Here is a 10,332-nt window from a genome sequence, read left to right on the forward strand (position 1 = left end):
ACCCAACAACATACAGTACTCACATCAACACAGTCACCATAAACTGCTTTCATTCTCTGATGCACCTCCTTTGGGATGACACCTTCTGTCAAGAATTCAATGACTGCAGCCGATTTGGAGTGGTGTATGCTAAAAATGCCATGCATGTTTATACTGTTATGCTACGTTCTATTTAAATTGCCATATATCACACAGTATTCACTTTAAAGATATGAAAAAATTACCACTTATCCATAAAAGTATGTAGAATATTATGGCTTACACAGATTATGATAATGTTCAAATGAATTTGATTGTGACAGTCCAAATAAAATATTTTTTAAAAAAGTATTATAAATTTGACTTTGATTCCATGTATACAACACTGTGCTTCAATTTAAGAAGGCTAACTACAGTCCATAGAATCTACACACATTTCTGAGTAAAGTGACATGAGGGATATGACATTTGTGTTATTATTTAGAAAGATAATAATTATTTATTTGAAGAGAACATTACAGAATTTCCATGGCTACAATATGACTTAGCATTTGTGTTTAGGAAAACATTCACCATGCAACCCCTTATTACAACCATTACAAACAGTTCTTGATCCTCTTTTCCATCCCTGACTGGTACACACACAGCATCTTGACTCTTTCTTCTCTGGAAGTTTTCTCAATCCCGGAGCACCACGAGGGTCATCAATTGCATTTTTTTCTTGCAGCCATTCATCTGACAAGGCTTCAATTATCATTACAGTATATACATATCTGGAAACAAATTTCCTTCCCTTACTATGCTCTTTGTATAATATGTAAGAGTTCAGTACCATTCTTAACATTATGTTAAAAGCTACCTTCTTCCAGTAACGAAGAGTTCGCCTCTCATCCAAATACGCATACAGCATCATGTCAGATGTGTCTATTCCACCAATATACTGGTTGTACTGGTGTATTATTTCTGGCTTTTTTACTGTTTTATTTTTATTTTGGACTTCAATGTCACCAGCACCAACTTTACTTGACAATAAGAGAACGGGGGTATGCTGGGATTTTTTCTCTCCGTACACACATGGACCTGACTTACAATACATCCTTTCCCCAATTCCAAATTTCTTTCTAAATTGCTCTGGCAAATATTTCCTGTTTTTTCTTACAGTGCCAGTAATGCATGTACCTAGTTTGTAGAGACTTTTTACAAGTGGTACTGACATGAAAAAGTTGTCCACAAAGATGTGATATCCCTTGTTCAAATAACTGCCCAAACACAGTACCTTCTGAACAACACAGTAACCTAAGCCATGTCTTGCAATCTCAGCCTTATCTTCTTGGCTTTTGCCACCTCTGTATGTATAAAATCCAAGACAGTAGTGCATTATAGAGTCACACAGCATCCAGAATTTGACTCCTCATTGGTGGTGGTGTTTGTTTGGCAAATACTGTAATAGGGAAGTGTGACATTTAGTGCCAACTAGACTCTCATCAATACTAAGTTGTTCATGAGGTGTGTAATGATGTCTAAATATATTATTAGCATGATATACCAATGGCTGGTACCTGATACATGGGTCATAATGAGGATGACCTGGTGCTGGACATTTCTCACTATCCACAAGATGAAAGAATTTCATCAGATGCCTAAATTGGTGGGCAGAAAACATTTTACCAAACCATGGAAATGCCTGTGACGGTTTTGTGCTCCAGTATGATAGCATTGTGGGCCTTTTATTGAGTCCCATATTTAGTAAGCAAGCAATAAAACCTCTTACCTCGGTACTTGTCACATTCTTCCATTTCTTATACGGTTTGGACAATGTAGCAAGTTTAGTTATAAACTGTTTAGCTGAGTGATTCGTATCAGTTACAATAAGCTGCAGCAACATTCTAGTAAAGAATAGATTGAAATATTCTATCACAGGAGATCCTACTGGTGGCATATGTTTTGGTCCTGGCAGCTCTTGAAATGGATGTGGTAATGGCTGTAGTGTTTCAGGCACACGTACTTCAGTATATTGTATATCTTCCATTTCGTCTTCACTTTCGTTCACAATATCGTCAAGTACATCTTAGCTTTCGCTAAAACACTCTGTATCACTAGTACATTCTAAAAGTTCACAAATTTCTTCATCGGTAAGTCCTCTGCTGTGGCCTGGTGTAGGTCACATTTTTCACAAAAAATGGAGAAAATAAACAAACTGTAAACACAGAAACACAGAAACAACGACAAATAACAGTACTGCGATAGAGCGTTACCTTGACTTTCAAAGGGTTAAATCGCATTGACTGATGTCTGCACAGGGTTCCATACTTTACACTGTAACAACACAACTGTTCAATGCTAAGGCTTCCCGCCAAATGGAGCTGTAGAGAAGAGGCTACGGTACAAACCAGCACGTGCCACATACCAATGCTGCCAGCTGTTGAAGAGTTACAAAGGCGGAGGCATTACTTTTCAGTCAGCCCTCATATTTAGGGTTATCTTTCTTCATGTAAGATTTTCCATCTCGGTGCGTAGTGTGTAAAATGATTGGGATCATGTTTATGTGGCTATGTTGTAGAATGTATGTATTTCTGTGTCCACATCTGTTCCTGTGATTGTGCATGCTTATAGAGTATGGACATGTTTCTTCATGATGCAAAATTTTCTTTCTTGATTCTTCATGTAACATTGGGGTAATCAGTTTACCTTGTGCAGTGTTGCTATTGAAAAAAAAAAGTATTATAATGTAAATAGCACATAGAGCTCTTCGCAACTCTGGAGATATACAGTTGTACGTTCTCTGCAGTATGACTCTTTCAGAGTTTGAAAGCCATTAGCTTTGTTGCAGATCACAGTGTTTGAATATGTGATGTCCGCAATGACAGCTTTTTTTTGTATGGTGACATAGTTAGGATTCACATATTCGGATTTATCAGTTATTGTGTTTTCTTTACCAATAATACAATAATATATGTAAGAAAGATGTATGATTTGCATTAATTCTGTTTTGATATCTCAGTGTGACATAATTTATTCCACCCATGAAACCACTTAATGAGTTATACAAGTCACCAGTTGTTTACAGCAAGTTTATGTACATATTTGTTATATATTATTCTTATAACATTTGCAACTTCCAGATTCACAGGCTCTGAAGCTGTACTTATGTTTGTTGAAGTGGAAAACACTCATCAGTGTAGGTGTCATTACCATATATACATTAATATTAATTTATAGCTAATGGCTTTGCAGCTCTCAGTGACTGTCTCATAACCTTCATTCATGTCTTTTGTCACTGTACTCGTGTGTGGTTGTAAGAATGTTTGTGTTGTGCTCGAGTCATTATTTGTGTAAGTTCATTTTCTTTCTTTATGTCTTGAAATCTTCCTTCTTGATTCTTCATGTAATTTGAGGTAGCAGTATTTTAATTCTATATTCTGTAAAAAATTGTAATTGAATTACATTACTTTTTCAGTGTCCACTTGAACTGTTTGATATGTGGTTACTGAATAGTATTGATCTTCTGTATTAGGGACATCTTTCTTCTTGTAAAGTCTTTTTCTTTGTTGTTTCATCATCTTGTTTGAGTTGTTAATACTTTACAGTGAGCAGGGTGTAAGATGATAGTCGCTGAGTTTATGTGGCAAGGTTGTAGCGTGTCTATGGCTGTGTCCGAATGTGTTGGTGTAAGTGTGTTTGTTGTAGAGAGTAACTTTTTGTTTGAAGGTACATATTTCTTCATGAGACAAGACCTTCTCTCTTGATTCTTCTTGTCATATTTGAGTCAGAGCTAAGAAATATGTTTCCAAATGAACTTGAAGAAACAACTTGACAATACAAGGTGGAAGATGTTTGTGCTGAAATGACGAGCGTATCTTGTACTGTCTCCCTCATGAAAAGTAGCATAATGTCCAGATTAACCATTTAATCATTTTGGCCTATTTTCATTTTCTTCAGTGTTTCAAAAATTTCTGCAAGTTTACAACATGGTGTTCACAATGTCCCAGTTTCGGTGTTAATAATCCTGCAAGATGATTTGGTGGACTGTTGGTGGGCAAGCAGAATTCACTAACAATGCATGTAAGATGGAACTTTTGCTTACATATGTTCAGGAATCCATAGAGCCTGAGTAGTCAGGTAGCTGGTGGCATTAATTTCTTCACCACTTTGTCTGGTAAACCAGAGTCCTTTAATAACCACCCTCTCTTCATGACTATGGCCTGTGTTGCATCGCAACTGAGCTTCCAGTATGCATCATCTTCTCATAAACGTAGCATATTCAGATTGTAGTCTTCAGTGTTCAGAAGCAAAGTGGTATTTCCTTTGCCAGCTGGCAAGACAACCAAGTCAAAATTCTCACACGATAAGCATAAGTCACTTTGTTGCTCGTGGCTAATTAAGATTTCAGTGGTTTAGGTTTTGCCAGTATATTAGTGTGATGTTCTTATCTGTGTCATGTGAGAGATGATAAATGCACTACTCTATTCCATTAATAACATAAAAAATTGCCAGACATCTTGGGGCTGGTGAAAAATTAAGGCCATTACTCAGTGCTGGCACAGAGCCATTTTCCAGTTCAGAGAGGGAGAAATTAACAGCTATTGTATGGGCCTTATCATTCTCCACATCAGTTCCTCTGTGAAGTGATAGGTCAAACTTGTTACATTGCATAGACATCGTCTTGCACAAATTATCATGCTGTTGTTCTGTCCATGGGGGCAGGCTTTTAATGTTGAAAGTAAGTAACAGTGCTTGTAGTGAGGTCGGAGCGGCAGTTTCAAATGTGAAAGGACCCTCATGTACCACCTGACATCACTCTGTCCCACAATGAGCCAGATCTGCATATCTCACCTTCTGCACAACATCATTTTGGCCCTCTCTGATTGGTGGCAGAAACTGCAATTGTGGCTATATAAATAGGAAATTGTGCCAGCCCCAGCAGTCAGTAGTTTTACTCTTGATGACAATGGCAAAGATAGCCATTGGAAGCTCATTAATTTTATTTGATTTGATGCTGTTTGAAAACCAAAAAGACATGATGCCGCAAAAGTCTTCAAGCACACTTATGTTTCCTCTGCAGTGAGGACATAATGCACAGTGTGAGACTGCTGGAAAAACTGTGAAAAAAGAAATTACATCTGCTGAGTTCTTTAGCATATTGCAATGCCACCTGGATAAGGAGGTAATTCCTCACTTTGTTGTAGCTAAGCAACACATCCAAACTGCTGCAGAGGACAGAATTTTGAAGAGGACAAGTCATACCATAGTGAGACAGTGGACTGGTAGACAAGATATGAGCTTGATCAATATACCAGAAAGCTGTTTGATTGACATCAATTTCTGTCATCAGCTTTGTAGCCATTTGATTGGGAGTGTGTGGACATAGCCATGGCATCACAATGGTGTGCCAGTTTGTGCAAGACAGCAAGACAACATCCAAGCAAGTTTGACCACGTGACTCACAGAGGAAATGATGTGAAGAATGATAAGTTTCACAGAATAGTTGTTAATCTCTGCAATCCAGAACTAGTTGACAACTCTGTGGCAGCTCTGGGTAAAGGCCTTAATTTTTCACCAGTCACACAATATCTGTCAGTTTTGGATATTGTTAGCGGAACTGAACAGTGCATCTGGCATCTATTGCATGACACAGCAGAGGATGTCTCACTAGCTGCCGGGCTGGGTTTAAGCTAGCCCACCAAAAACCAGTGTTAACCTAGAAGATTGTCGTGACTTGTCCTTATTGCATGAGAATGATGACTTGGTTGCCTTGGTAGCAAACAGAGGAAATGCCACTGTGTTTCGGAACACTGAACCTGAAGGTGCTATACTTATTAGAAGATGGTGCGTACTGGGAACTTAGTCACAATGTGACATAGGCCATAGTCATAAAGACAGGGAAGTTATTAAAGGACTGAGTGGTGCAGAAATTAATGCCTTGCGCTGTCAGACCTCCCTGGCCTTATGGACTGCCAGGGAAAGGTTCCTCTTAGTCCCATTGTTAGTGCAATTAGCTTGCCTACCTGGAGACAGTCAAAACATCTTACAGGAATATAAGTGCCAAAACTAGGACATTGTGAACACCATGTTGTAAACTACCAGACATTTGTTGAAACACTCAAGAAAATAAAAACAGAACAAAATGACATAATGGTTAGTCTGGGCATTGAGTCACTTTTTACGAGGGTGCCAGTAGAAGACATGCTGGATCTTTTGGCCCAACTCTTTCCATTTGGAATCCTCAAGTTGTTATGCTATGTTCTTACAACAACACTTCTTATACCATGATGAATATTATGAAATAATGGATGGCACAGTGATGGACTCACCACTGCCCCTCGCAGTCACGAAATTCTTCATGGAGCACTTTGAGGGGCAGGCTCCAAACTCCGCGGTGTTGTGTTCACCTTGCTTCCCAAGATATGTTGATGATGCCTTACTGATATGGCCCCATGGTGAAAATACACGGCAGCAGTTAATGGATCATACAAACGGTGTTCATCCCAACATTAAATTTGCCATCGAGATGGAGCAGCATGGCAAGCTACCGTTCTTGGATGTTTTCATTGGGGGGGAGGCAGGAGGCTGGCTTAGTCATTCAGTGTACAGGGAACCAATGTATACTGATCAATATTTAAACATTGATAATTTTCAGTCTTGTAAACTAGAAAATGGTCCTGAAAACGTTAATACACACAGCAAAATTTATTTCCAATGACAACCACCTACAGTCTGAATTGCACCACTTGAGGCAAATGTTCAGAGAGGATGATTATAGCAAGAGAGACACTACAGATGCTTTCAGATGTCACCAAAGATGGATGTCTTGTGAATTGGCAGAAGAAGCCAAGGCAACAGCTTTCCTTACATACTGTGGGCCAACAAGCAGCAAGTTAGGATATGTACTGCAGAGACATGGATTGAGACCAGTGCTTTGTCCCACCCCCAAAATACGACATATGCTGTGCCTTGTTAAAGAGAACATAGCTCTTCATGTGTCAGATATGCATGGTGTCCCTTGTGAGTGCAGCAGGATTTATGTAGGTCAATCAATTTGCACAGTTGCAGGGTGTTGTACTGAGCACGAGAGACATATTAAATGGAGGGAGATGAACAAGTCAGCCATATCTGAGCACTGCCTGGAAAACAGACACAAAATAGGGTTTGAGAACACAAACGTTTTGGCTCATGTGTCAACATACTTGGATTCCTTTATAAAAGAGGTGACTGAGATTAGATTGGACAACAACAATTTCAATAGAGACCAGGGGCACACTGACTAGGGCATGGGGACAGGCTTCAATGTCAGAAGGAAGCTACAGTGGATGACTAACACTTATAGGGAGGTTGGGAACAGCAGTTTCAAACGTGGCACTGGCCCCTCATGCCACCTTACATCACTCAGTCCCATGTCTGGCTGGAGCTGCTATGAGCTACCCAACTCACCTTCAATGTGTGTATCATTTCTGTCCTCTCTGATAGGTGCCAGTGACTGTAATCATGGCCATATAAGTGGAAAAATGTGCCATGCCCAGCTGTCAGTAATTTTACTCCTGGCGATGATGACAGTGATAATCATTGAACACTTGTGAATTTTTTTTTTTAATTGACTCAGCTTGAAAACCGAGAATATTTTATCCATAGATTTGTTTAACATATTTTTCTTCGAGCAACAAGAAACAGAATCTAGCTGTCACAATGTCCTCAAGGGAAAGTCTCTCTGTACTAAAGCACAAACGACACGTTTGCGTAGCATCATGTTGTGAAGTGGCTCTGAGCCTGAGTGGGCTAAGGAGCTGCCACCAGCCATCATATAGTACGTGGGCAGAGTGTGCTCGTGATACCAAGCCACTGGATGTGTGACAAAGCTGGCATACATCACTGGGTCTACCAGATCCTGTACGACCACGATCAGCATTCAACAAAAACTTGCAATTCCATGCCACCTATGATATGCTGTAGAGTGGTATCGATACTTGATACAACAGATGCTGCAACAGAACCAAGACTGCCTTCAGACAATCTGATCCTCAACACACAGAGTTCATAGTTGACATTATGTCTCCTGGAAGCACACAGTTCACACTGATCTCATTAAACGTCAGTTATGACAAGAAGTCCAAATTTTACAGCAGTGGCACAAATTAGTAGTCTTAGGTAACTCTCCCATAAATGTCATAGTGCTTCACTTTACACACTGGAGTGTTTGTTGTTACTACCTCCCCTCCCTGTTTCTCAGTTGTAAACATCATCATGCTGCCACCATGAAAATATCTTTTTCCTGTGCTGACTAATTGTATATTTATGACTGTATTTGTTATGGTATTGATATTTTTTGGTGTGAACATTAAAGTGTTGTTGTCTAGTATGATTGTGTTTTTATGTTCCATGCTCCTACCTCCTCCCTACCATTTGCCCACACTTGCTATGGTTATTCAAGGAGATAACAGGAAAAAGGAATGACGGGCAAGCACGGCCAAAAAATATATGGCAGAATAGAATAGAAGAAACATCTCCTTAGGCGAGAGAGGTTGGAACCATGTCTACAGACAGAGAGATGGAAATCCTTTGTGTCCTCTACATGGTGAATATATCTGGACTAGATTCAGAAAGTGCTTTTCAGTGATAACCTTCTGTTATTGTTATGATGATGTGCTGTTTTATGCATCATATGTGAGTGATATTGTTGTATCAAGGGATGTCTTGGGGTGTTTATATGCTGAGTTTATTCTTAGGTTTTTATGTGTAGCAATGTCAAGTAAATAATTGATCACTGTTGTTATGATAAGGATCACGTGCAGTAATCTCTCATTTTCAATCATTATTCAGCGAGCCATTTTTGTGTTGCAGATGTATTGTGAAGTAAATCTAAATTTGATGTTCACAATAAACTTTCATTTTGGTGGATTACTGGTACAGTGATGTGTGTGGCAAATTGGTGAGTTGGTGCCTGCACTTTCAAGTTGTTATGATGTGTCAGTACACCCTGGGTTTCTAATTCACCAGTGTATCTTCCAGTGATTTGTTCTATTACTTCCCATGTTTGTCATAGTTCCATTTTATTTCTGTGATTAATAGTTTATTGGAATTTGAAGCAATAATTAGCACTTCAGTCTATCCACATTTGAAAATGTGGAATAAACTTATTTTCTGGTTAGACTCTCTACTGTTAATGTCTTAGCTATCAGGTAATATCAATGGTTTTGTAGGTTGCAGTAAGTGTCACATATCTTCCATTAAAGTTTCCTCATGACTATCCACCTGTGTGTATTTCTTGTGTAGGACGATTTTTGTTTGCAAGTAAAGAAACGAGTTCAGATATCAACTCTGTGTACAGATGAGGTTGTTGAGTGTGCTATATTGTACAACTACATATACCTGCACTACAGACATGATCAGCGGGTTGCTGTATCATTGGTCCCCATGCCAGCTCCACAATACAGGCCGGATTGTATGTCAACACAGCAGTTGAACAAAACCCACCAGTCAGTTTATGAGTTAAGATTCCATTGGACTCTATGTGAAGTAGCAGCAAGCACCAGCCTCTTCTCCAAACCACTTGCATTGCCACAAGTGATGCTACATGCAGGGCACTACTTGCTTTGCCAGTCAGGTGTCTTCCAGTTTGCCGAAACTGTGCCCAAGTGACCTCCTGGCCACAGAGCTGCCAGATCCAAGTGCAACACCAACCATGGAAGATCACCAAGCACCACAGTGAGCAGCCAGCAGTCATAACCAGAGTCATCACCTCCACCAACCTTGGCCTCAGCTAACACTGTGCTCCTTGGAGGTTATACACTGTTTGAATTAATTTGCTGTCACTGCTAGACATCTGACCTGACTTAGAATCAGCCAAGTGTTGTCTATCTCCACCAGTGAACTACGGTCGAGCTACTGTAAAAAGATCCGTGACAGTTGCAGTGAACTGGGTGCAGCAGTTCTGCATGCCTACCACAATCAGTCACATTTTGCAGTTGTGTAAACATCTCTGTGGCAAAGCCTCAGTGTTGCTGGAACTGTATAGAAAGCTATTGTTTTGCAGCTGAGCACTGGTAACAGTATTGTCAGCTGTCATCCATCAGTTTATGCTGACATAACTATAAAGTAAACTAAAGTATTTTATGACTCCCATCCAGAAATATTATATATATCAAATGCAAAAAAAACTATGCACCGTGAAGGAATTACCTGAATGGGATGAAAACTGGTAGACGTGATGTACATTTGAAGAGGAACAATTGATTACAGTTTCAGAAAAATTGAATAATTCATTCAAAAGAAAGAGCCTCACAAATTGAGCAAATCAGTAACACTTTGGTCTACCTCTGGTCCATATACAAGCTGTAATTTGGTGTGGCATTGATTGACAAA

At 39.5% G+C, this 10,332-nt stretch overlaps 2 protein-coding genes across 2 annotated transcripts; both read right to left on the minus strand.

Annotated features, from left to right (window-relative positions):
• Window positions 1-523: 523 nt before the first annotated feature.
• On the minus strand, window positions 524-1,357 carry LOC126176661 (piggyBac transposable element-derived protein 4-like). The gene has a single exon (XM_049923819.1). It carries the CDS (start codon window positions 1,355-1,357, stop codon window positions 524-526), a length of 834 nt encoding a protein of 277 aa, XP_049779776.1.
• Window positions 1,358-1,390: 33 nt separating this feature from the next.
• Window positions 1,391-2,008, minus strand: LOC126176662 (piggyBac transposable element-derived protein 4-like). Its single transcript, XM_049923820.1, has one exon. It carries the CDS (start codon window positions 2,006-2,008, stop codon window positions 1,391-1,393), a length of 618 nt encoding a protein of 205 aa, XP_049779777.1.
• Between the last annotated feature and the right edge of the window lie 8,324 nt (window positions 2,009-10,332).

This window comes from Schistocerca cancellata, chromosome 3 (assembly GCF_023864275.1).
Source record: "Schistocerca cancellata isolate TAMUIC-IGC-003103 chromosome 3, iqSchCanc2.1, whole genome shotgun sequence".
Lineage (NCBI taxonomy): Eukaryota > Metazoa > Arthropoda > Insecta > Orthoptera > Acrididae > Schistocerca > Schistocerca cancellata.

What these genes read in the sequence shown, in the direction of transcription:
- LOC126176661 (XM_049923819.1), bottom strand. Translation starts at nt 1,357, where the DNA reads ATGCACTACTGTCTTGGATTTTATACATACAGAGGTGGCAAAAGCCAA.
- LOC126176662 (XM_049923820.1), bottom strand. Translation starts at nt 2,008, where the DNA reads ATGGAAGATATACAATATACTGAAGTACGTGTGCCTGAAACACTACAG.